General features: G+C 33.3%; 1 protein-coding gene across 2 annotated transcripts; it reads right to left on the reverse strand.

Moving 5' to 3' along the window:
- Window positions 1–418: 418 nt before the first annotated feature.
- On the reverse strand, window positions 419–22,360 carry LOC117681567 (MAM and LDL-receptor class A domain-containing protein 1). Of its 2 annotated transcripts, none has more exons than XM_066086296.1 (34): window positions 22,202–22,360; window positions 20,688–20,758; window positions 17,627–17,785; window positions 17,264–17,344; window positions 16,497–16,598; window positions 15,748–15,832; window positions 15,385–15,526; window positions 15,217–15,292; window positions 14,707–14,901; window positions 14,472–14,598; window positions 13,979–14,113; window positions 12,928–13,043; window positions 12,658–12,776; window positions 12,216–12,361; window positions 11,402–11,512; window positions 10,368–10,456; window positions 10,020–10,146; window positions 8,991–9,154; window positions 8,593–8,674; window positions 8,006–8,385; window positions 7,735–7,861; window positions 6,081–6,250; window positions 5,766–5,853; window positions 4,796–4,909; window positions 4,017–4,108; window positions 3,376–3,502; window positions 3,062–3,243; window positions 2,691–2,772; window positions 2,433–2,540; window positions 2,059–2,150; window positions 1,669–1,804; window positions 1,105–1,274; window positions 805–889; window positions 419–646 (listed from the first exon to the last, which is right to left on the reverse strand). In XM_066086296.1, exons 1-34 carry the CDS (start codon window positions 22,290–22,292, stop codon window positions 627–629), a joined length of 4,191 nt encoding a protein of 1,396 aa, XP_065942368.1. In that variant the 5' UTR covers window positions 22,293–22,360; the 3' UTR covers window positions 419–626. The 2 variants fall into 2 exon arrangements, with proteins under 2 accessions (XP_065942368.1, XP_065942367.1); XM_066086295.1 differs by having other exon boundaries at window positions 1,105–1,277.
- Between the last annotated feature and the right edge of the window lie 1,696 nt (window positions 22,361–24,056).

The raw sequence follows: 24,056 nt of genomic DNA on the forward strand, positions 1-24,056 counted from the left end.
ATATAGAAGGAAACTTTTAAATCAAAGAAATCCTGTAAACTATTTTTGTCTCCTTATATTTTCAGTTAGTCACCATCTCAAAGAAAGTCTTTTATTCGGCAAACTACTTGAATGGATTCTTGTTCTGCTGACAATAAGGTTGTGTAAAATAAATGTCCAAGTAATGTTTGTATACTATTGCTCTTGTGCTTATCATTTGTTACCTTTGAGATCAATGTTGTCAATGTAATGTTGTAGTTTAGCTCAGTTGAGTTTGGATACTACTGGTAGTGGTATTCAGTAAAACTACACTAAACGCATGATTATATATTTCTTATGTTGATATCTTAAATATTAGAGAAAAAATAGATATTTATAAGTAGATGGCCATATACCTAATAACCATAAGCAACATGAAGAAGAACACTGAACAACAAAATGGTTGCTTTGAATGATTTATCATAAAAGAATATAACAAGTATAAAAGTCAAGTAATCTTTCAATTTCATTCAAATTGATTTAAAAATATAGACAAGCATTTATCCTAATATAAAAAATAATTGTATTTTTAAAAGGCATTTCGATTTTGAAGTTCATAAAACATCAAGTATAGTTGATCGGAACTAGTAATCAATTGATGTACCACTTTAGGCAGGTAAAGAAACATCTGAAAAAATAAAACATAATGAATGTGTTCTGTGAATATTTGGTGACACAGAAGTTTTGTTATTCTGCTATTCACTCAGTTGTTTTACTAAATAGAGAATATAATGTATAATTATTTCTCTATTAATATGATAATCTTTAATCAAATTCTTTGTTTACCTGTGCAAGGCGAGTCAAATAGCTGAATAGAGTCAATAGCGATGTCACTCCGATATCCATTGCCACGAATTGCCTCAAACTTTATCTAAAAGTATATTATTTACATTGACTTCAAACTTATGTTTTATTAATTAAAGTAATACTGTTTCAAAACCTGAGACGCTATTACTTACAAATTCAGGATTCAGTTACAAGTATTATGGGGTTTTTATTTAATTTCGACCTTGATTTGGTCAGGAATGAATTTACATTTTGAAATATAACTGAGACGCTTATACAAATTCGTCGATTTAAACATACCACAAGATCGTTGAATGCAGGAATATCGATGGACACGGGAGTCCATTTATCGTTTTGATTTCCAGAAAGGGCCCAGATTTCTTGTTCTGAATAACGTTCACCGGCTAGGACTTTTAGTGTCCCTATGTTACGTCCATTCATATTGTAAACAAATCGAAGACATGTCGGACCTGCTAAAGAAATCAGTTGTTATCAAAGAAAGCAGTTTACCAAAGCGTGCCATGAGTACACACATGTTTAAGTTTAAAGACTTTAGCCAGCTAAATATTAACTGAAAGGTCTGGAAAGTTGGTTAAATGGCATAACATTCTGTATATGTGACAGACGCTTGACAAGATCTTTCATTAAAAGAAAATATGTTGTTCGCGCCATAAAAATATGTTAGGGATTTCCCGAAAAACAATTAATATCCATTCACTAAAATGTCCATACCATAAACCATAATAGGCATTTTAAAATAAAACTGGTGTTCGTGTCCCAATTCCATGCGCGCGGAAGACAACCAATATTCATCACCTTAAATGCCCTTAAAGTAAAGGCAATAAGTACACAACGTTGACTTACTGCTAGGTGAAAGTTGTGACGTTACGGCGGAGGTGAGGATAGCGTTGTCTCCGGACCGACGTCCCGTGGCCTCTATGTAGGCGTAGTTCCCGTCCAGGGGTTTACTGGGACCTGTACGTGAGCTTGGAGTGCGCTTCTGTTGAAATTAGGAGACATCAGTCTATAATTTACGCATTCCCTCAACAGACTTTGCCAAAAAATAAATTCAAGGAAATTCGAAATTTTACATATTCAATACATTTATGATCGTATGAAAGATGCCATTACAGAATAGATAGACGTAATGAAATATATCACACAAGCTTGCAGATTGTTGATGAAATTTTAAATCTAAAGTTGAATTTACAATCATGATTTTGTATGGAAAAAGTAGTGAATTGTTTTTCTCACTTTTGTTATCTTCCAGTCCATGCTATCTAGGCCAGTTATATCAGTCAAAAAACACGAGCCATCATCAAAAGTACAAGACACCAAGAGACCCACTGAAATGTTCATTCAAATACCCATACATGGCGTGTACTTTAAATCATAGTTATACAATAAAATTAAATAATGAATTAAAAAAAATATAATTCATTCATGAATGATGAATGCGTTGAGAATTCGACATGCAATAAAATATCTAAATCTAGACCGTCGATGCACATTTTCTTTTTCTTTATAACAAGTTGCTTAACAATATTTAAATAAATTTTCTTTTTCCTTTTACATGTCTTCTTGAATCATATCAATATAACTGTTACTGCTTCTACTAATCCACTTACTTAAATTCTGGCACCGGTGTCCAGTAAACGTAGGCGGACATTGGCACGTCCCTCCATTCTGTTGGTTCACACATGTACCACCGTTCATACAAGTGATCGAGTCACAGGCTGAATATCAATGGGCGGGGTTATTATGATAGCGTCATAATGATTGCAAACCAAATTAGACATTAGTTAGAATATTTGAGGGTAAAGAAGTAAATAAATAAATGATTACAACTGTATGCTTTGTGTTAAGTATTTATTTATATTTCTTACCACATCGTCCAGGAAGATACCTGATATCGTCTATAGCTATGTCTCCCGTAAACGATTTTCCTCTAGTAGCCTCAAAAATAACCTGTTACATCAATTAAAAATAACATAAATTAAATAAACTTTTTTCTGTGCATACGTTTTGGGTCTATATATCTTATCTATATATCGGAATAAGCACTTGTGATCGTTCATTCTACATTGCCTATGATTAAAAAACAGTGCCTTTCTTGAGAAAGGCAATAATGTTGTATTTATTTATTGATTGACAATTTTTGTTTTGTTCCGGACAATATCTGATGTTATATCTCAAAGTAAAATTTAGGATTATTTACAAGAGTAATATACCATTACACTTTTCTCGACATACTTACTAAATCATTCGTGTTGTGATATATATCAATTGAGGCTGTTTTCCAATTGGTGTCAGAATTGCTTTGTTGGCCATATTTAGAAAATAACTCAATTGTATTTGTATCTGTCTCTTGTAACACTCTCAAACTATCAATTGTCTGTCCATACATATGATATTTGAACGTAAGGCAACGATCTCCATCTACAAATAAAACGATGATGAAATTGGTCATGATGTTAATGCTAATTATGTCAATTAGAATTGGAGTTTATAAAAAAAAAACACCGATACAAAAAGTTCATAATCCCATTTGAAAATCGCCTTTATTTTTACTTTCAAACATATCCTTGGAGACAAGCGATGCTTTTTGTCCTTGGGATCTGCCAGAGGTTTCAATGTAAGCATATCTGGAACCCTGCACGGCGGATTTCGGACCAGTGTTCGAACTCGGTGTTTTTCCCTTGTTCGTGGATGAGTATAAAAGATTGTTACATAAATATATAGACAGCAATATGAACTTTAATTGACATGGACACAATGTTATTGATAGTTAAATGGAAAGTCATGATATAAGTATTTTTTTAATTTATGCAGAAGAGGCTCATTGGTCACATCTTTCACCTGAATATCAGCTATCTATTAAAAAAAAAACTTCCGATACATAACTGAATGGCTAAATAATATTTTTTGAGACTATGGGTGTAGTTTTTATTAAAATAACTATATTTGATCTTTAGTGATATAAATATTGTTCCATTTAATCTATTTCGAATGAAAAACGTTTGCTAGATAAGATATTTAATTAATATTTATAAAATATCCGTTTTATTTTCATAAATTACCTATTGATAAAAACATATCCATGTGCGTTTTTGCGTTGGTTATCTTTCATTTAGATTATTTAGATTAAACAGCATCCTTTATCTCTAGAATTGTTATAAAATCTACTGATTGGGAAAAACGTAACAACTTACAGATTTGATGGTCCAATCAAAATCGTCAAGTTTACTGTTTTCTAGAAAACAATCTTCGTTCCTTTCAAACGTGCAGTTGCCTTCACCCGTAACTAAAGAAATCAAATAATAACTAAACAATGAAAAAGAAGCTGACAAAATATCAGCTTGATAAATTATTATAAACCTAACGTACGCCATTCATTATGATGTAAGGTTTTAATGCTACATTTCCATTATCACGTTTCAGAGCGCGATTGATATCGGGGTCTTCATCATAGACTAGTCGTAGTACTTGCACCAAATCTTTAAGACCGTAGTGGCAATCGTATTAATAGAAAAATGTATTGACAATCAAAATATTTTCTAAGATGATTTAAATAATTATTTTCCATTATTTCCATCATTTTCCTAAAATGATAATTTCATCTCTACATAGATGTTGCCGAGGTATAATATTTCCGTTTTTTGTTTTTTTTTCCATATAAATTTCACAATGTAGCCTTCGTGGAATTGAGCTTAGTATTCATATTTTCTGTGTATTAGAACGGCATTTTTACAAAACATAAACAAAAACGTGATCGTTTTCCATACACACTCTTGAATAATAATTATCACATGGATTTTTTTTAAAACTTCGATTATTACCTTTTCTTGCCTCTATTAAGAAAGACTGAAATATTTCCTTGATCTTTATCCAAAGCTCTTTATTTACAGGGTATTAACATAGTGTTAGAATTGGCACGAACGCTCAACCAAATGACTTCACATTTATACTTGAATATATCAGTTATACTCACCAACATCACATAACAATCCCCCAAAACCTGGGTGGCAGTCACATCGGTAAGTGGTAGAAGATTCTTGGACACAGACGGAATTTGGACCACAGGGATTACTCCTGCAGTCAATGTCTAAAAAAACAGATTATAATACACAAACTTAACGAATTTTAGCAATTGATTACATCAGAATCATCATTAATGTTGCCTTTGAAATTAAAGATACATGTATATTGTAAATGTATACAATTGTGTGAACGGAAAGATATACGAATATTGTGCTCTAGCAGTCATGCGTTATATTTTCTATTCAGTATGTAACAGAAGTGTTTTTGAAACAACATTTATGCATTGAATATAATCGCAGTATATATATGTATAATGTATTAGTTGCACCTTTTTTTTTTTATAAATCATTTTATGTATTTTGTGAGTCACTTCTAAAAACAATAATATGATTTCCTTGGTGATTCATGCAAGATATGAAGGTGGCGACATTGCAGAAAAAATACATAACCCGCGTTAGGACTTTTCTTCTTTCTTTTCAAATACGGTGTTCTTGCATTCGGTAGATAAAAATATACTCGTTTGTCAATGGGGATTGGGAAAGAGACATAGCCATATCTTGTATAAGCAGATCAACTTACAGGTATGTTCTATTTAATAACTATACACTATTACATTCAGATTTAGTTGTAATTTATTTATAATGAAGTACGAGGGTTGTCAGAAAAGTTCGCGGCCAAGTTCGATTAGGAGCGGACAATTCGAATGATACCAGCGAAACATTTCAGATTCTAACGTACTTTCTAAGAAATATGTAAAGATTTGGTTTTGTTAAATGCACCATGCATTTAACATGCACCATAGTTCATCAACTATTAATATAACTTATATTTATTCTACTGTGTTAACTTTTTCTCACCAAATACTAACAAGCTAAACTGGCTATTGTATTGTTATTTTTCAAAATGAATTGCCATTTTACCCGTGCTGCAATCGCCAGCCATAAAATGGACATCATCAATAGCAATATCGCCTCGGAATCCATCTCCTCGGACACCGACAAACTGAATCTGTAAAATAGGGCGCAAAGTTTGTAGTCTAATGATAAAGTACTGATATTAAATGCATCAATTCAGCTCATCGAATTTATAGATGCAAAAACATGGAAAAATACAAAAATGATATTATTTTTAGGTACATTAAGGACTGGAAATATATTGGACTTAATATTTGTGACAAGCATGCATTAAACGTTTAGAGAAGCTGATTTCTGTTATTTAAAAAAGCACATTGGTACCTTTCCGTTTGAAGGTGGAAGAGAAACACTTGTCACGATCCACAGGTTTCCTGCATCACCACTACTACTGAATAAACTCTGGTCGCCATTAGAAGATGCCATACTGACCGAAAGGGAGCCGATGTTCAAGCCATACATATGGTAAGCAAAGGTCAGGCAGAATGTTTGAGCTATAAAGCAGGATTATACATATCATAATAAACAGAATATGTAATGAAACATTTCATTTAATGTGAGGGATGCATGATTTTTCATTAGCGCCTTCGAGCAAAGCGAGCTCTAAGAGACAGTGTGCGCGGGAAAAAGAACGAGCTAAACCTACTGATTCATCAAGAATTTTTTTTTTGGTCTACATCCCATAATGCTCTCTTATGTTTTCTCACATGGTGCAAAAAATGGCTAACATTTAACTCGTAATTTACGGTGCCTTGAGGTTTGAAGATACTTTTTGAGTACCGCTTAAGCTTTGGTGAGACTCAAGAGTTTTTTTCATACTTCTACAGACCAATCCACACTTTACAAAAGTTATGTCCCTTGGCCGCCATCGCCGAAACCCCATAGGTTTCTCACAGTAGCCACTGTAGTTTAAAGGTCTGTAACTTTGTCATTTGGCAATAAAATTCCTTTTCCGTTGTGTCTTTTGATTGCCCGAGGATGGGACAACCCAGACATTGAAAGAATGAAATAAATTCAAAGAGATTTTATCACAGGACGCCCAAATATTTGGTAGAATTAAGAAGGAAGAAGTTTGGTTTTTCCCTTTTGACCTTTCGGTTGACCCCGCAAAGGGAAACAACTTTTGCAAAGTGTGGACTAGACTATTCCTTCGAATTGAGTTGAGATATAGTAAGCAATTGATTATAGATTTTAACGTATGACGTCACAGGGACCTCGCGCTATATTTCCCGCGTTGAATTTAGAGGTGGATCAAACAACTGTACATGTAAAACGTGCTCTAGCTATTTCAGTATAAACTGCGATACCTACTTCAGATGATTTTTTTTTCTTTATTTTTTTTTAGAGAGATTATATATATGCATGTACAAGCAAGAGTCATACTTCTTCAGTCATATGGATCTAATTTTAAGCTAATGTCGCATGCATGTACAGTAAGTATAAGTAGGGGGGATAAAAACATGTCATTTTGAACTAAATTAATAAGAGTAAAGAGAAAAAATGAACTGTTAAAAAATCTATGCAGATATTGCATGTTGTCAAACCACTATATCGGAAAATGGAAAGTTACACACCTACAAACTGGGACCGGGAGCATGGATACAACGTATGTTATTTGAATGCAAAAATAACAAATTAAAAAATATATGAAGCCAAAAAAGAGCCTTTTTACAGATTGATCAATTCTCTCCAAAAGTAAAGAACGGTTTTAGGGGAAAGCAAGTCTTTGTATATTGTAAGATTTTTTTTAAACTAGAAATATTTTAACTCTCTCTCTCTCTCTCTCTCTTTCCTTTCTCTCTCTCTCTCTCTCTCTTTCCTTTCTCTCTCTCTCTCTCTCTCTCAAAAGTTCTTTGATGTTAGTTGATAACTGTCAAAATATAACTAAGTTGACATGATGCAAGGTATGTGTAATTCTTGCTGCGCGCACCACTGTTAAACATAGTATCTTGTTCTGAAATCATTAGTAGAGGCCTACTTGTCTTGATACTTGGGCCCTGAAGAATTGCTACAGAATTCACTTTCTTCCCCGAGGCTTCAATGTACGAATATTTTTGTCCCTCGAAAGCTGAGGTAGGGCCTGTTCTGCTAGAAGGTGTTGAACCCTGGAATCGATTAACATAGCTATGTAAAAAAAAATACTCATTGATTTGATATGAATATCCCTAGTCAAAGCATTCCTCTTTAATTACTGTTCACTCAGATGAATTTACTCAATTTGAAAATCTAAATGACAAGATAAATCTTACTTTTCGTATCCGCCAATCAAAATCATCCTCTTGTATATCACTGAGGAAGCAAGCTGTACCAGTTTCAAATGAACAATGCAGTTCTTGGTCAATAAGTGGAGGTTCTGGAGATCCAGTAATTGGTGTTTGTGTTGTTGGAATCGGTGTTACCGGAAAAATAGTGGCTGGGGTCTTTGTTACCGGAGAAACAGTTGCCGGGGTATATGTTACTGGGGCAACCGTTGTTGGAGCCTTTGTTATTGGAGCAACCGTTGTTGGGGCCTTTGTTACCGGAGCAACCGTTGTTGGGGCCTTTGTTACCGGAGCAACCGTTGTTGGGGCCTTAGTTACTGGAGCACCTGTAGTCGGGGGGCGTACTGTCGGTGATGATGTCTGGCCATCTACAAGTAAAGTTAAGGAATGGCATAATGAAAAGTTCAGGAATGGCATTATAAACATTGAAGTCATAAAAAATAACAAAAAAGGAAGGTTAATTCATAGTTTATTTTTAAAGTACATGTAGTATTAATTGAATGCGTGTATATGATAGCAACATACATGTTGTAGGATTATAGGTGTTACACTCAAGCAAAAACTTGTTTACTTACTACACGTCGATGACGTTAATGTGACATCATCGATTGCTATGTCGCTTAGGTATTCACTGCCTTTTATCGCTTCAAATGTGACCTTTAGTATCGATGTAAATTTTGATTAATTGAGAACAAAATTGTTTATTCTCAAGTAAATAAAACTTGATATTCAAACGGACTGGGTAACAGTCATAACATACAAAGATGAAAATATTAGTCTTCTCGACGGTGATATATTTAAAGGGAAATTCATAAATACAAAAACACAAAAAGCCATCGAAAGTTCAATGAGTTGTCTCTTGGTCAGTGGGCATATACAAAACAGGTTGTAGGGTAATTTCAGACAAAGATTTATCTCAAATGTTCCTTGTTTACCAGGAAAAACTAGCTCGTATGAAATGCATTTTGTTTACCTTGTAATTCTTTGCTAATGTTCCGACATCAATTTCACCCCTGTGCCAGGCATTGCCTTGGTCTCCTGCTTTGGTCCAGAGTTGAGTTCCGTTACGTAACACGCTGAGGGTTCCCATAGTGCTGCCATACATGTGGTACCAGAACCTCAAGCATTTAGGACCAGCTTCAAAATATGTGATTTTTTTGTTATTGTTTTTTGTGTTGTTGTTTTTGTTTTCTTAAGTACCGGTAACTACATCAACTACATCAACATTATTCCACATGCTATCTTATGTTAAAAAACCATTTTTGTAGGGTTTAAGAAAACTATATGATTACATGAAGCTAATTGTTGTCTTGCGATCAGATATCAATTATGTTATAAACCAATTACAATGCTAAAACTGAAAGAATATAAACCTACCTCTACAAGTAAATGGCGTTCATTACATCTTTTGCACAAATACGGGTTTTGAAATGTTTGACACGAAAAAAGTATAGAGTTTATATACCAGCAATTCATTTCCATATCCGCTATATGTATTCAACAAGTTATTGGTCTATATCAACTATTGTATTTTATATATCGGACAATGTACATGTTTGTTTTTATAGACGTCGAAAGTCGAAAATCATTTATCATACCTTTCAAAACATGTAATGATCTTTTCAAATGTTGTCATTGTATAACCTCGAATATAATTATAATGAGTAACAACCACATACCATGATATATCCTGTAATTTTTTCAAATACATGATTTGTATATAATTTTTGCTTTGTGCTATAACTTTTACAGCACAAAATATTCAATACACAGGAAGTATATTTGATATTGTTTGCTATACTAATTTTTTTTTTTTTAAAGTTGATAAACATTTTTCTCACTTTCGCAAATTTTGTGACACGTAAAAAAAAACCCGATTACATGGTAAAAGTAGAATTTTGAATTACGCTTATCATGCATGCTTCTTTACAAACCCTACATGTACGTGTAGTCCATTTTTGAAAAAAAATATCTTAATATCGTATTGAATTATGTTCTTTACCTGATATAAGGGGCGATTCAAACTGAAATTTAGTTCCGACTGGTACCGGAGATGACGTCTCAACATACAAATAATGACTTCCGGTTTTGGCACCAGAAGGACCGGTCCCAGAGGAAGGTGTTGAACCCTTATAAAAGCAAATACGTTTAATCAAAATCGTCACTATAATTCGAAATACAAAATAAATTGTAGAAATAATTAAATTGAGTAGTATTCTGATAAAGACAAAATATAGCAAAATACTCCTTCAGATAAATGTTTATTCAGAAGAACATTAACATATTCTTCACCAACGACGACTCTCGACGACTGAAATTAATCTAAAGATACATTAAATAAACGAATTACCGCTGTTATTATCCAGTCATAACTATTGCGCTGGGGGTTCGTCAAGATGCAGTTCGTTCCTTCAAACCCACAAAAAACATCACCAGTATCTACAAAAAAGGCACTTGTTTACAATACATGAGTGAACTCAGATGTACATGTATATTTTATAACATATTTTGAGAAATGAAGATATAGAGAGGTATATCGCCCTTTTCCTTTATTTCACATGCACCGGAAGTACCTTTTTCTAAAAAAAAAATAGATACTGATACCTGTCTAAATAGATTTTACGAAACCTAGTTACTGAATTTATAATGGTGTCTTTAACCACTTGTTTGTTCAGGAAAACAACGTCAAGAAATTATATAGAACTGTATGCATACAGTCAGTTGATATGCAGATTCGTAATTACTTCAAGAATATACAATGCATCTTAGTTTAAACTGAGTGTAATATCATTGAAGAGATATGTTTATTTTGGATGCGTTCATACCTGGAGTTAAGCAGGATTTGAACAAAAAATCAAATTCAGACTTTTCGGCCTTCGGCTAAGGTGAGCTAATGGTAAAAAAAATGAGAGGAAAAGGGGTTAAGTGTCCGGTCCTGCCCACAAGTACCTGTCCTTTTTATTGCATACTCACCACTTCCCTATATATCACTCACAAAAGCTGTTGATTTGGTTGATGTCATTTCGATAAATAGGAGTTTTATAACTTGATAAATGTGTAATTTTTGCATTTATTAAGGTATATTTTAACTAAATACATATATTGTATAATACTGGAAATGCATGACGTTTGCCAAAGCGCCATCTTGGAGGCGAAATCTTTTTAGTACTGAGTGCACAAAACATCTTTATCGACAGGCGTCATCGATTGAAGATGCAAATTTCCCGACTATTATAGAAAAATTTCCCAAACGACGGTGTGCCAGTGAAAAATAAAGATAAACTGACCATGATTTCCCGACCAGTGTACGTGGTGTTTCGTTGAACGATCGATAATGAGAATTTTTTCTAGATAACCGCACAGTTGTGTTAGGTAACTTCTTACCGACATATGTGTCGCAGTATTTTCCGGAATAACCGCTCTCACAGGAGCACGTGAAACCATTGCTGCCAACATCCGTGCATTTTCCATGTACACATGGTATTCCTTTACAACCTGAATTCACAAAAATGTAAACTAGCAAGTTGCTTTTACTAACCTGACAGTACTTACAACATTTTAACATTGATGTTTTTATCTTGATTATTTTTTTAGGAGCCTATGGCAATATGACATCACAATACCGACTTACACCTTAAAGAAGCATAAAATGGGGTACACTTAAAAAAACTTCTGAAGAATGTCATTACATGTATATAATTATATATTGTTTTTTCGGCTATCGATGTTTCTACTCCCGTTATTCCAGCTTACGTATTATAATATGTCCAACTCATGAGTTTTATTTTTGAAATCTTATACAATGTGACGTTAAATCTAAATTGCTATTTTGCAAATGTCAGAAATTTGAGGTTTTATTCAATATCAACAGAAATCCATACATATATTTTTAATTTCTTTCATTTTTATTTAAATATATTTAAAATTTAATATCTTGATTAAAGTGTATTTTATAGTAAAATTGAAATTGTAAGAAATTTCATAATGTATGATGTACTGTGGCATTATAATTCAATCAGTATATTTTTCAATTCTGGACAACAAAGATCTACTTAACATGTTTCCGCTTTAAAGATTAAATTCGCTTAAAGATTTTGCAATAGCGAAATTTTATAGGAAAATTTACAGATAATATTTATATGGAAAACATCGTGCACTGGTTACAAAAGCGTTATACCAATGCGTGAAACATCTTTACCTCCACCCACAGACGACACGGTCAGGTTGAAGCCTTTTCCCGCCGTGGCCGTAGACGCGAACGCACTGTCAAACTTCAGCAACATTAAGTTGGGATTTACATTGTCAGTTGTTACATAGGTCTCTTTGGTCAATTTTCCACATCGTCTGAAATATTTAATCATTTTATTTTTAATTTTACTGTTTTACCTTTCTCCCATCTGTCAGAAAAAAGCGATCTTTAGATTGAAATACTATACTGTAGTGAATTTAATAAAATCTGTAAAATCGTAACGACAATTTTGAATGTTTTTTTTTAATCTATTGTTTATAGAGATCATATCACCATTTGTTTATAGAGATCATATCACCATTTGGTCAAACATTACATTTTGTTATAATAGCAATGTAGTATAAGAACTTTCTAATGAATATTTAACTCTCATTTCGTATCCAGTTCTTACCTAGGTCCAGTTTGACCAATCAGATTGTACTGTATCTCTAGCCAATGATCGCAGGCTGAATTGGCGGCAGTAAGGTCCATTTCTTTTATGGTCATTTCAACATTTTTCCCTGCACTAGCCTACGAATTGATTGATACATGTAACAACAATTGGTATGGTTCATCAAAACAAGTACCTGGCAATTTTTGAAATTTAAGTTTCTTAAACCTTCAAAAACTTGTTTTTCAAACACAGTGACCCATGGCTCCGACCCAAATTACAGAAACATACCTTCACCAGCCAGACACACTTTTTTCCGGTTGGGTAGGGACCACCATTGTCGAAGTTTGGTGACGTTATTGTCCTGGATTCTCCGTCGGCTAAATCTATTATTCCCGGGCCACATTCTGTTCATTGTGTGAAACAATTTTAAATAATATAGCTCATAAAAACGGATATATGCTTTGAATGTCATCCATATTTGAGAACAACCACTAGCATATGACCCACTTGAGAAATGACAGGCTGTTCCTGACCTCAACATTATTTCTATTGTATCAAATTAGTTGATCATCAATTTATGTACAAATGACTTTTTATTCTTTTTTAATTAACTCATTACAACTAGTTTTGATAGCAAAAAATAAAATTCAAATTATTTTGCCATTTTTGTATTTGCTTGTGAATTCAAACTGTGATATATTTGCCTAATAATTCACGGAGAACGTTGGCGACCCTGTTATTTTACTTATTGCACGGTGTTTTTTTCTTAAATTAAATATTATAATAAAAATTCTTACAGTATTTTTTTATTTAAAACAGCAATTGATTCAAATGAAAATATGGTGAAGGTTAAAACACTGCTCAATTTTCAGAAATTGAATTTATGTCAACTCATGAATTCTTACATAGAAGAAGAGATTCTGAAGCTGCTTTGATATATTAAATATAACAGTGTGTTTCTATTTCTCAATCTATCATACTCTTTAATGCACATTGCAAATTAAAACCTCATTGTCAATAAAGATTTAAAAATAATTATATACACACTATCTAAACCCAATTCCAGTAATAGTTAAGCGGAGTCAATTTTAAACATGTTTAATGGTTTTATTTGCAATAGAATAGAGTAACCTTAATGTGGCCAATCAAAGTAGGTATCATTTATGGGGGATGGGGGGCGGGGGGGGGGGGGCGGGGGGGGGGTGGGGCAGTGACAACGGGATACTGATCGTAAGAATGAGCGATATGAAATTACTAGCAAATATACCCATCTATCGCTTAAGAATAAAACATTATGAATACATTTTTTAAAGTTTATATAGATATTAATTTTTTTTACCTGGATCAGTTGCGACGGATTGACACAGATCCCCCGTGAGTCCATCTGGACAGTGGCAGTTACAGGTGTGGAGTACAAAGCCCCCGTTCTGACACTGCTTCAGGGGGGTGTTTCCATCGGCGCCCCGGCACGGTGCTGGAAAAAAATTGAAGAATTGTTAATTCGGAGACTTAAAACGGAGAGGTCTCGTGTGAAGGGACATAAGTCATTATAAAATGACATGGATCTGGTATCTCGCGCTATAATGGAAAACCGTCAGGATAAAGTAAATTATAAACCCAATAATTCTATTCACCGGGAAATCGAACATAATATTGAATATTTTTGTACGAGATTAGATGAAAACCTAGCTTAATAAATGGAGATTATGGTTGGTTTTTATTACAATTTATTCTATAACATCAGCGGTCATTTGATGCAGCTTTTTTGTTCCTGTATCACTTTTATGTTGTTATTGTGAGGTCATCTTTTTAACCAGGAAAACATATCTAACCTGTACAGTTGTAGGCGTCGACTATGTCCTGTATGTCGTAAAACATGAGCCCAGTGGCAGCGTCAGCCAGGAAATCCAGGCGCCGGTCTTTGAACTCCATAGTAGGTTGTCCGTTTGTGCTAAATGACTGGAACGACGAATTTTGAATACTCTATATGATGCTCTTGTACTGTAAACTGATACGATGAAACCTGAATACATGTATAAATTGTCTTAGACCGTGTATTAGACATACTTTCAAACTATACTGGAGCACGGACTCATAGTCGTAAGGGTTATAGTCATAGGTGTTGGATTTCGCCATGTTGTTGTTAGTTTTTCCTCCCTGGATGTTGCTCCATAGCATGGTGACGTAATTATCTCGGTCATTCCTGGATTGTTCGTGCAGTTGGCCGATTGCATGCGCCATTTCATGGATGGTTGTTGACACCTGCAAGTTTACACCATGTTTATTACAGGTATAATTACGACATATGATAAATTAGACCAAAGTACTGTGGAATCATTAGAATTTGTGGTGGCTCAATTTTAAAAAAAAAGTCATAGTTTTCTTAAAGAAACCAAAAACCCACGCATCCACGAAATTACATCCCCATGAATAAGTGAAACACCACCAATTTCCTGAATATTGGATCGGGCGAATTTAAATGATTTCACAGTATTTAGCAAATGCCTGAGCTTTAAGATATACCGGTAGTACTGAATACTGGAACATTGTTACAGTAATTTATTAACTTTATATTACCGATACACAGCCCGGGTTCTGTAAACTAATTTGTTGTTTTCCGGGGAACACTCTGCCAACATAGGACCAGCATCCACTGCAACAAAACACGAGACTTACTGTAGACGCCGATATTACCCTTTCAAAAGCAATGTCGGGAAGCAATACTGTAGACAAAAAACTCTATACCTGCCGGAAAAGAACTCAATGTAGGAGGAATAAGAAGCTCGCGCGGCCTCAGTCGAGCCCCTAGGAACCCAGCTCAAACAGGTGTAGTCGGAAAACTGCTTGATCGCCTTATTAATGACGTCTATAGTTTTCGGGTCGTTAGCTGCAATTTCAATAACACTATGAATAGAGTCGACTAAAATGAGTCCAGATGTTGTTAAATCTGTATGTACAGTTGGTTTGACAATTTGATAATCGATATGCAACTTTATTACATATTATGTGCTGTTTAAGAATATTGACCAATATATCATCTTTTGTCAGTGCTGGAGAAATACTCCCTATCAAGCATGTCATTGAAACAAAGTTTATATAAAAACCTACATAGACTGCTGTCGATGGAGTATGGAATGATTTTGTCCTTCCAAAGAGAGGCCGACTTCCGAAAATTTCTCTTTTCTCCATCATTCTATTATGTTTTAAAAAAGACAAAAAAATAACATAGTTTTTCGTTACACAAACTTGGAGGCACTGTACTGTCTAAAGACAATTACCTTACCGTTTATTGATCATGCAAAAAGAAAACCGAGATAAAGGAATCTGACAGACCAAAACATTAAAGTATTTATTTTTTATATATTCTAATGTAATATAAAAGAATTAAATAATTGGAAAACACAAACTTGTATATGCATAAAAAAAATAATAATATGACTGACCATCTGATTGGCTGATTAGGTGGATTTATTGACACTAACCAACCCTCTGATTGGGTGATAAACGAACATTGACTCTGGCATAATTTTGGTAGATTTACTAACATTATCTGACAAATTGATTGGTCGATCAACTGACACTGACTTACTGTACCATCTGATTGTTGGTCGACTGGCAATGACTTATGTTCTGATTGGTATGTTAAATGACATTTGCTGACAATCTGATCGGTCGGTCAACTGACACTGACTTACTATCTGATTGGTTGGTCAACTGACATTTGCTGACAATCTGATTGGTTGGTTTACTGACACTGACTTACTATCAGATTGGTTGGTCAACTGACATTGGCTGATAATCTGATTGGTTGGTCAACTGACACTGACTTACCAACTACTTGTGATTAGTTAGTTTACCTGATTCAGCTCCTCAATCTGCTGCTGGGTCAAGCGATGACCGTCATGGGTGTCGCCAAATACCTTTCCTTTCTTCGAAGCGACTTTATTGATACCATCTGGCTATATACAAAATTAAGCAATATTCATAATCCAATGAAGCTCGCTCGGGATGCCACAACTTTATCAAAAGCAAAAGCCACCACCAAGTGACCATGAGAAAGTAATGGTTACTAAATCAAAAGCTCTCTTATGTGTTTCCATGCATGTCAAAGTCATCAGAATTTCCCAAAGCCTATTAAGTAAGCTTTTGACAGAATTTTTTATTTAAGATTTTAACAATTTTTGATATTTTTTATATTATTAAAACAAACTTCATTTGCTCAACTTTTAGAATATTTAATTTGTAGCTTCATAGACAATACCAAAATTGGCTTTGAATGTAAACTGTTGTAAAGAAGCAAGTTTATGATATTCATTAAACAATAAGTTATGTACATCAACAAAATTGAATAATTCGTCTTTTTAAGTTTATATGAAAAATGATAAAATGAAAATGAAGTGCTTTGAGATATAATTAGTTAGAAATTAAACGTGATAACATGTCTGGAAATAGTTTGGCCTTCACAATTAAACAGTATCGTGTTAACAAAAAGTAACTGCTATCATCATAAGAAACCTTAATATCTGTAGAGTTTACAAGGAAGATTTTCATACAAACTACTTCAATATTATGGCTTTTTAATATTAGTTATCTTAATATTAAGTTTATGTCCTCATCAACTTACGTGCTGGTTGTGTCTGGAACCTTCGTCCACATACATGCTCTCTAACAGATTGACCACGTCAGAGTCGGGATCAACATTACCCTTAAACAGAATTGTACAAATTTAAAATTCAAGAATTTTATAATTAAGGTACAAGAGATTCATGTTATAACCAATAGCATGCTGATGTGCAAGTCAAACATAAACCTTCACGGCTTTTAAATAAAAATAGAAAATATGCACATATTTGTAAACTCATTAACGATCTTTCAATTACCATGGTATTTGAAAGCAAAGTATGAAGAAAATTAAACCTAAACCAAAAACAAACGTTTCTCATTACAATCCTTTATTTTTGAATTTCGCGCTCTATTTTGATCCCACCTTCAGTGCTTGCTGGATGAGTTTTTCCCCGTCCTTTGTTTCATGTTGATTGGGTGCTGAGGTTTCAGAGCTGCGCCGTGTGTCTTCGAATTGTTTAAGTGCACGGGCAATCAAATCAAAATCAATATCATCTAGTTCTGTTTCAGAATACGCTGACCTCTGTGGAAGGAGACATTAGAAAATATTTAATCTTCAACTCTCAAAATAATTAAGAACTTTTCGAGAGTAGTAGATTATATTACTACATTTATCAAGAGATACTAAGGCATTGAATATTAATACATTATAAACGTCAAATGGACCATTATCTGTAACCATTGAAACACGTATACAGGAGACGACCAGACTTATTCCTTGACCTCACACGTTGGCATACCGCCTACGTACATCGAGATCCGTGTATGTTTTTGAAACCCAGCACTTGCCTTATAGTTTCTCAATCCAACAGTTTTTGGTTGAGTCATTTTCCCACACCTAATGATCGAGCATTTTGAAATTCACTAGCTGTCGAAAATTAATATTTTATATGATTTTATTACCGCTACGTGCGTGATTAGGCTCATATTAACCAACGCAACATTTCCTTACGCAGTAAAAGATATGCGAGATCTGTTTTCTGATCCCGATTTGCCTGTATTTTAATTCAATGTTCAAATATCAGTGACATGCGAACACGCTAAGTTTCTTTTCAATACAAAGCACAAAGTATACTGAAAGTTATGTAAGGGTACACACCTAATTCATTTAAAAAGTTGCGAAATGATATTTATGACCTGTTTTCCTCCTAATTGATATCTCCTCTGCAATCTGATACACCCTGAGGCTAATGTCAAGATATAAAAGTATTTATGTGAAATGGTATCTCCCACAGCGATGGAATTGTATCCTGTTTATATAAACGGTATGTTTTGAATTTACAGGATATTTTTTTTTCAAGTATTTAACTATTGAACATAAACACTTTTGTAAGAAATAAATCCGATATACATTGTGATTACATTCTTTATATTACATTTATTACATAAGTTGAGATTAAGCCCTGACGGTCATAGCATAATGAAACTGTTTTGAAGAATAACAGCAACTAGCAGAACTGCCATTTAATCTCGCATTATAAAAATGCTGTTTTCTGCAACTTAAAGAATTAGGTTCATGAGCAATAAATAACTTACAGTAGGTTAAAATCACGTATGTTCCTAGATCTTAGGGTCAGCACTTCATATTTAGGAAAATATCTAGATATACATGTCGAAAAAATACGGTATCGGTTGAAGATCAGTAAAACATTCCTCTCCCTTATCCAGTAAACCAGGTGCAAGGTCAATCTAATGAAATAAAACCTCGTTCTCTGTTATCTATGGTTACCGATGTAATTTATTTAGGCACACAAACCAAAGAAAGTCAGTTTGGTCATGTAAAAAAAAGGCGTGCCTATTCCTTAAGTTTGTAGCTTGACGTTGAAATTTGGTTGTTTTTTGGTTGGTTTTTTTTTTAGATATACCAGTTAACATTTCTAACGCCCAGGTAAATCTCTGTATTAGACTGTTCCTTATTAAAATTATTTTGACCATGAAGATGATTAAAAATCAAGAATAGAGAATAACAAAGCATTTTTTGAAATAATCAACAAAATTTATAAAAGTGCTTTTTGACAAAAATCAAGAAGACACAGGTGCATTACAATGTAACAGCCACAACTTTAAAACCACGTGCTTTTCCCATTTCCATTAATAACAGCATCTCAAAGAGACCCCAAAATTGAATAAAAAACCTTTGTGGAAGGTTATTCCATTTGTTTATGTGGTCTAGTAGATGTGAAAAACACATCCTTAAACATTTCGAACAGACGATCCACGCTTTTCAACAAATACGGTCATGGTCAAATAATTTCTCACTCGATAATTATTTTGTTTACATGAACAGTTAATTATTTTTTAAGCAGTTGATAGAGGCAGCGACTTAAAAACTGATGTTAACGTTTTTTAAATGATAAATAAATTAAACTGGGGCGTTGTGAATTTTGACCAGCTAGCGCTGTATATATTATGTTGTTTTTCTGTCATGCCTCGATGACTTAAAGTTATTAACTTCTTACAATACACTGCTTTAATGGTGTTATATTACAATTACTTTAGACTACTTTTGAATTACTTTTGGATTACGCAATACAGTAATAGCTGAGTGACTGGGAGGTAAACCAATCTATAGTTTTTTAAAAACAACGTCATTAGAAAAAATAATATGCTATGTATTTTTAAAAAAATGTCTGTTCCTTTCCGATCTTAACAAAAGCAGTTTTATTTCGAGACATTTAACTTTCACTTTAGATATGCCATAAATCATTTTAATCTGATTGGTTAAGACGCAGTTAATAATATTTTCTATTACCCTCAGCTTTAGCAACGCACTTAGCAACGGGTAACATTAAAAAATGTTACATGCGCGAAAATTATGCGCGTACGGTTCGCTGTAGAATTCACGTTATTCCTATATAAAAGCAGTAAAATTTTCTTAAAAATTAAGACATTCAGTATAACAAAATAAATAGTGCCTGTTTGGGAGGATAACAGTTGAAATTGACACCCCTCGAAAACCATTGTCAACCTCCGCTTCGCGTCGGTTGACAATGGTTTTCTCGGGGTGTCAATTTCAACTGTTACCCTCCCAAACAGGCACTATTTATATAATAACACATTGTTTATTTCACCTTATCGTTTGAATTGCATAAATTTTCGACCAGACACCTAAAACACTTTTAATTTCAGCTATAGACATTATTTAATTCGAACCCCTCTGAATAAACACCCATGTGCATCTTATTTCATTGATAAGCAAGAATCTAATTCTATCTACATGTAAATGTGAAGAGGACTGGGTGTTCGTGGCCATTTTTAGGCTATATTTACCTCCTTAGACGAAGAGTTATGTATTAGATACAGGAAAATGTTCACAATTTTAATATCTGGATTTTTTCTTTACGAAGTGTTAGTTTATGCATGGCCAAAAACATCATAAGATGGTAACTTTGACCACCCAGGCTCCTTAGATATTTATGTCTAACCTTCAACACGTGTGATTCATGTCTATTTCTCAATTCATCCAGGACAAGTCTGGCTTCTTTTTTTCCGATAACTGCAAATCAAAACAAAAATCAGGTTTGAAATACTTTTACAGAAATGACCATGATTTTAAATATTCTTTTGGAGTTCAATTAAATATAATTGTCTTTAAAAACAGTATACTAGACTATGTAGCATCCGTGGACATAGCCCGTTTTGACCTTAATTTCAATGTAACCATATGAAATAAATAGTCCTTTCTTTATTTATTGTTAAAATGAAATCAAAGTCAAATCGGGCTTAATCCATTTGCACCACAGTCCATGATTTGAATGGGCGATAATGGTTAATGATAACAGATCTATGATCATTGAGATATGTTTGTTTGTTTTCTAGAATTGTTTTTTTTCCTCTATATATTTATCCATTTATCTATTTTTTATTCATTTTTTTCCCTTTTCACTCGATATGAAAAAAACCAAAATTATTTAAAAACATTTCTAAAACAGATTTCAAAGATTATTTATAGAAAGTCTATATTTTTCAGCTAAAAAAAAGAACATTCAAGAGAACAAAATGATTAATAATTTGTGCTTGAATGCTTATTTTTGGATATCGTCGATCCTTTAACACACCAAGCCGTACAAATCGAATATCGTTATTAGTTTTTTAATATTCATTTGAAAGTCGTCGCTTTAAAGCCAGAATATGTATGTTCTTTGTCATTAAACCTGTTATTTAGTGCGCTTTCGCGGCTAAAAATATAAAGTCAGAAAGTTTGCCGGAAAAATTCTTTTGTTTTTTTGGATCGGAAAAATATAACTATACATGTATGATTAAAGGGTTATTTTTTGTAAATACATACCAAATTTTTTGATAGACTTATTTTTATCTTACAATAATGAATCTTTTTTTAAATTTTGCTTATATTTTGTGATCACATTTGACGCGTGTAATTGAGAATTAAGCAGCAAACATTTCACATGAAAACATAAGGGCAAATAAGCACCAAATGTAAAATAGTCCGGGAAAAGCGGAGAAGCATGCGTTATTTTTTTGTGAGTTAGATGTACTCACAATTACATAAATTTTTGGAAGGGAAATACTTTTTTTAACATCTTTTGGCACAAGTAAATATTAACTAGTAAAGAGAACTATCATATTAATTAAAATTTTATCCAAAAAAATGGTATATTGGTGATCAAACTGAATATATCTCTGACGATTTTTCGGAAGCGTTTTACAAAGAGTGCATTTGTCACGAAATGTAATTGCTCATATTTTAAAACAATCTAATTTTTGTCTTTTCGAACAAAATGCATCGTCCAAAAAGTTCTTCGTGGCTTAGGTGTATACTAAACTTTGGCTTAAGTAAAACATAGCAAGCATACACTACTATTAATTGTCAAATGAACAACAGAAAAAATGGTTTTTTACGAACAGGTGGCTAAGAGAGGACAAAACCATAAGGTCTCGGATACCAGTATTAGATTTGCTATGGCATAAAAAAGTTTACCTTTCTGATTCTGTTCGTATGGGTCCTGGCCTGCAATACCATGAACCGCCAGTAATAGCAGTGCCACGACAGCTGTCTGCACGGGACACATTCTACCCAGGTGTGGTAAAACTTAAAATAAAGGGACTGGTTATATGCCAGATTTATTAAACACTTATACGCATGTACATGTCATTTTACTTGCACGCAATTGGGTTTAAAGTTTTAAACGTGGGATGTGTAGATCACGAATCACAGTGAGAAAGGATACGGGGAATTTATTACGCTCCGTTTTAAGACAGACTCCAACAGTATGGCACTGGGCCCGTGTGTAGATGAAGCAAAAGAGTGTTTAATTGAAATTAAAATTGAAAAAGCAGCAATAATTATCTTTTGAAAAAAAACTGTCAGAATAGGACGCTTACGGTTGTACAGACACTGTTGAGGAATTTTAATCTATTATATAAAGACGGAAAATTTATTCTTTTATAAAACAAACTTAAATGTAGTAAAATTTCTATATAGCTAGTTCATAAAATGATAAAAGATACATGCGGCAAATGACATTCTCTTTTGCCATTACTAATCGGACCTAATTATTTCCTTGTCATTTATATTATGCAATTTTTGCCATTATTAATTTTCCAACTTTTTAAAGCGACTGGGAAGACGCATTCTTTTTTATCGGTTTTCTTTTGATAACAATCTAAGTACTAATTTTCTTGGCGGATTGCACTTTTAATAATACGTATAACTATACTTATACAGCATCATTTACACAGTTTTTGCTTTCATTTTAATTATATATTAATAAATACCAGGACTTTCTACGCAGGGTTCAGGAACTTCACAACTACCCTTGCTTAATCTAACCTTTCACTTACTTTGCCTGCTTAATGTGCATTAGAATAAAGAGTGTTTGCAGACTTAATCCCTTTATTTTAAGGTTTATACAACCACATCCAAACACCAGAGCCCATGACTCTCGGGTATTTATTTCATAATTGACATCCCCCTTTTCCCTACAAATTTACATAATTATATAGACTGAAGTTTATGATTTCCTACAGTTTGTTACATGCCAAATCTTATCAATAAAGCAACAGTTATTTCTGAGACGAAGTTAAGAATGTTCAATGTTTAAGGAAATGTGGTCAGTGAATTGCCCATCAGATTTACCTTAAGATTTTCAGGTGAATTTTTTTGCTGTATAAATATTAATTAGAGTAAACTAAATCCAATTAAACATTTATATCTCCCTTTTTATACAGAGCTGTTCGTTTACAGGAGATTGAACAGGTCTATAATTGGGCACGGTCATCCAGTCCTCTTAAAGTAGATCCAGTGTTCTGTGATGTCATACTTTATTGTAAAACTTTGAATTTTTTAAAATTTGTGCAAGATAGTTTTATAAATTTTATGTGAATAGAATCACATGGAAGTAACTAGAAGTACTGTTAAGTTCAAGATATTTTTGCAGCTTGATTTTATCCTAGATATCCAAATTTTTATACATTTTATCTATGCTAAGGGGAAATAACTCTTTTTCTGGCTTTTCTCTTAGTTGTATGTCTAAATGCTATATTTTTTCTTATCCCAACAATTAATTTTAAAATGTGTTTGTGGTTTTACTTTTCTGACACAGTTGACAATAAATTTAAACAAGATATACAAGTTTATGCCTACAAATATTTTACTTTTAACAAAAAAGTACGGTTTTCTGATGCTAAATTATGCTTTAGTTCATGTTTATCTGACATGATGACATGTATATTTTTTCTTTCAATCAATGAAATTTAAGTCTATTAAATTGAAATGAGTTCTGTTTTTCAACTTTCATCAGAGAGTTTTACGAGTATGAAGTTACCTTAAGTAC

This window comes from Magallana gigas, chromosome 5 (assembly GCF_963853765.1).
Source record: "Magallana gigas chromosome 5, xbMagGiga1.1, whole genome shotgun sequence".
NCBI lineage: Eukaryota > Metazoa > Mollusca > Bivalvia > Ostreida > Ostreidae > Magallana > Magallana gigas.

What these genes read in the sequence shown, in the direction of transcription:
- LOC117681567 (XM_066086295.1), bottom strand. Translation starts at nt 22,292, where the DNA reads ATGTGTCCCGTGCAGACAGCTGTCGTGGCACTGCTATTACTGGCGGTT. An exon ending in ATGAATCACACGTGTTGAAG is followed by an intron (nt 17,786 to 20,687) that starts GTTAGACATAAA and finishes CTCCTTCCACAG; the next exon opens with AGGTCAGCGTATTCTGAAAC. An exon ending in TGCTCCAGTATAGTTTGAAA is followed by an intron (nt 14,599 to 14,706) that starts GTATGTCTAATA and finishes TCGTCGTTCCAG; the next exon opens with TCATTTAGCACAAACGGACA.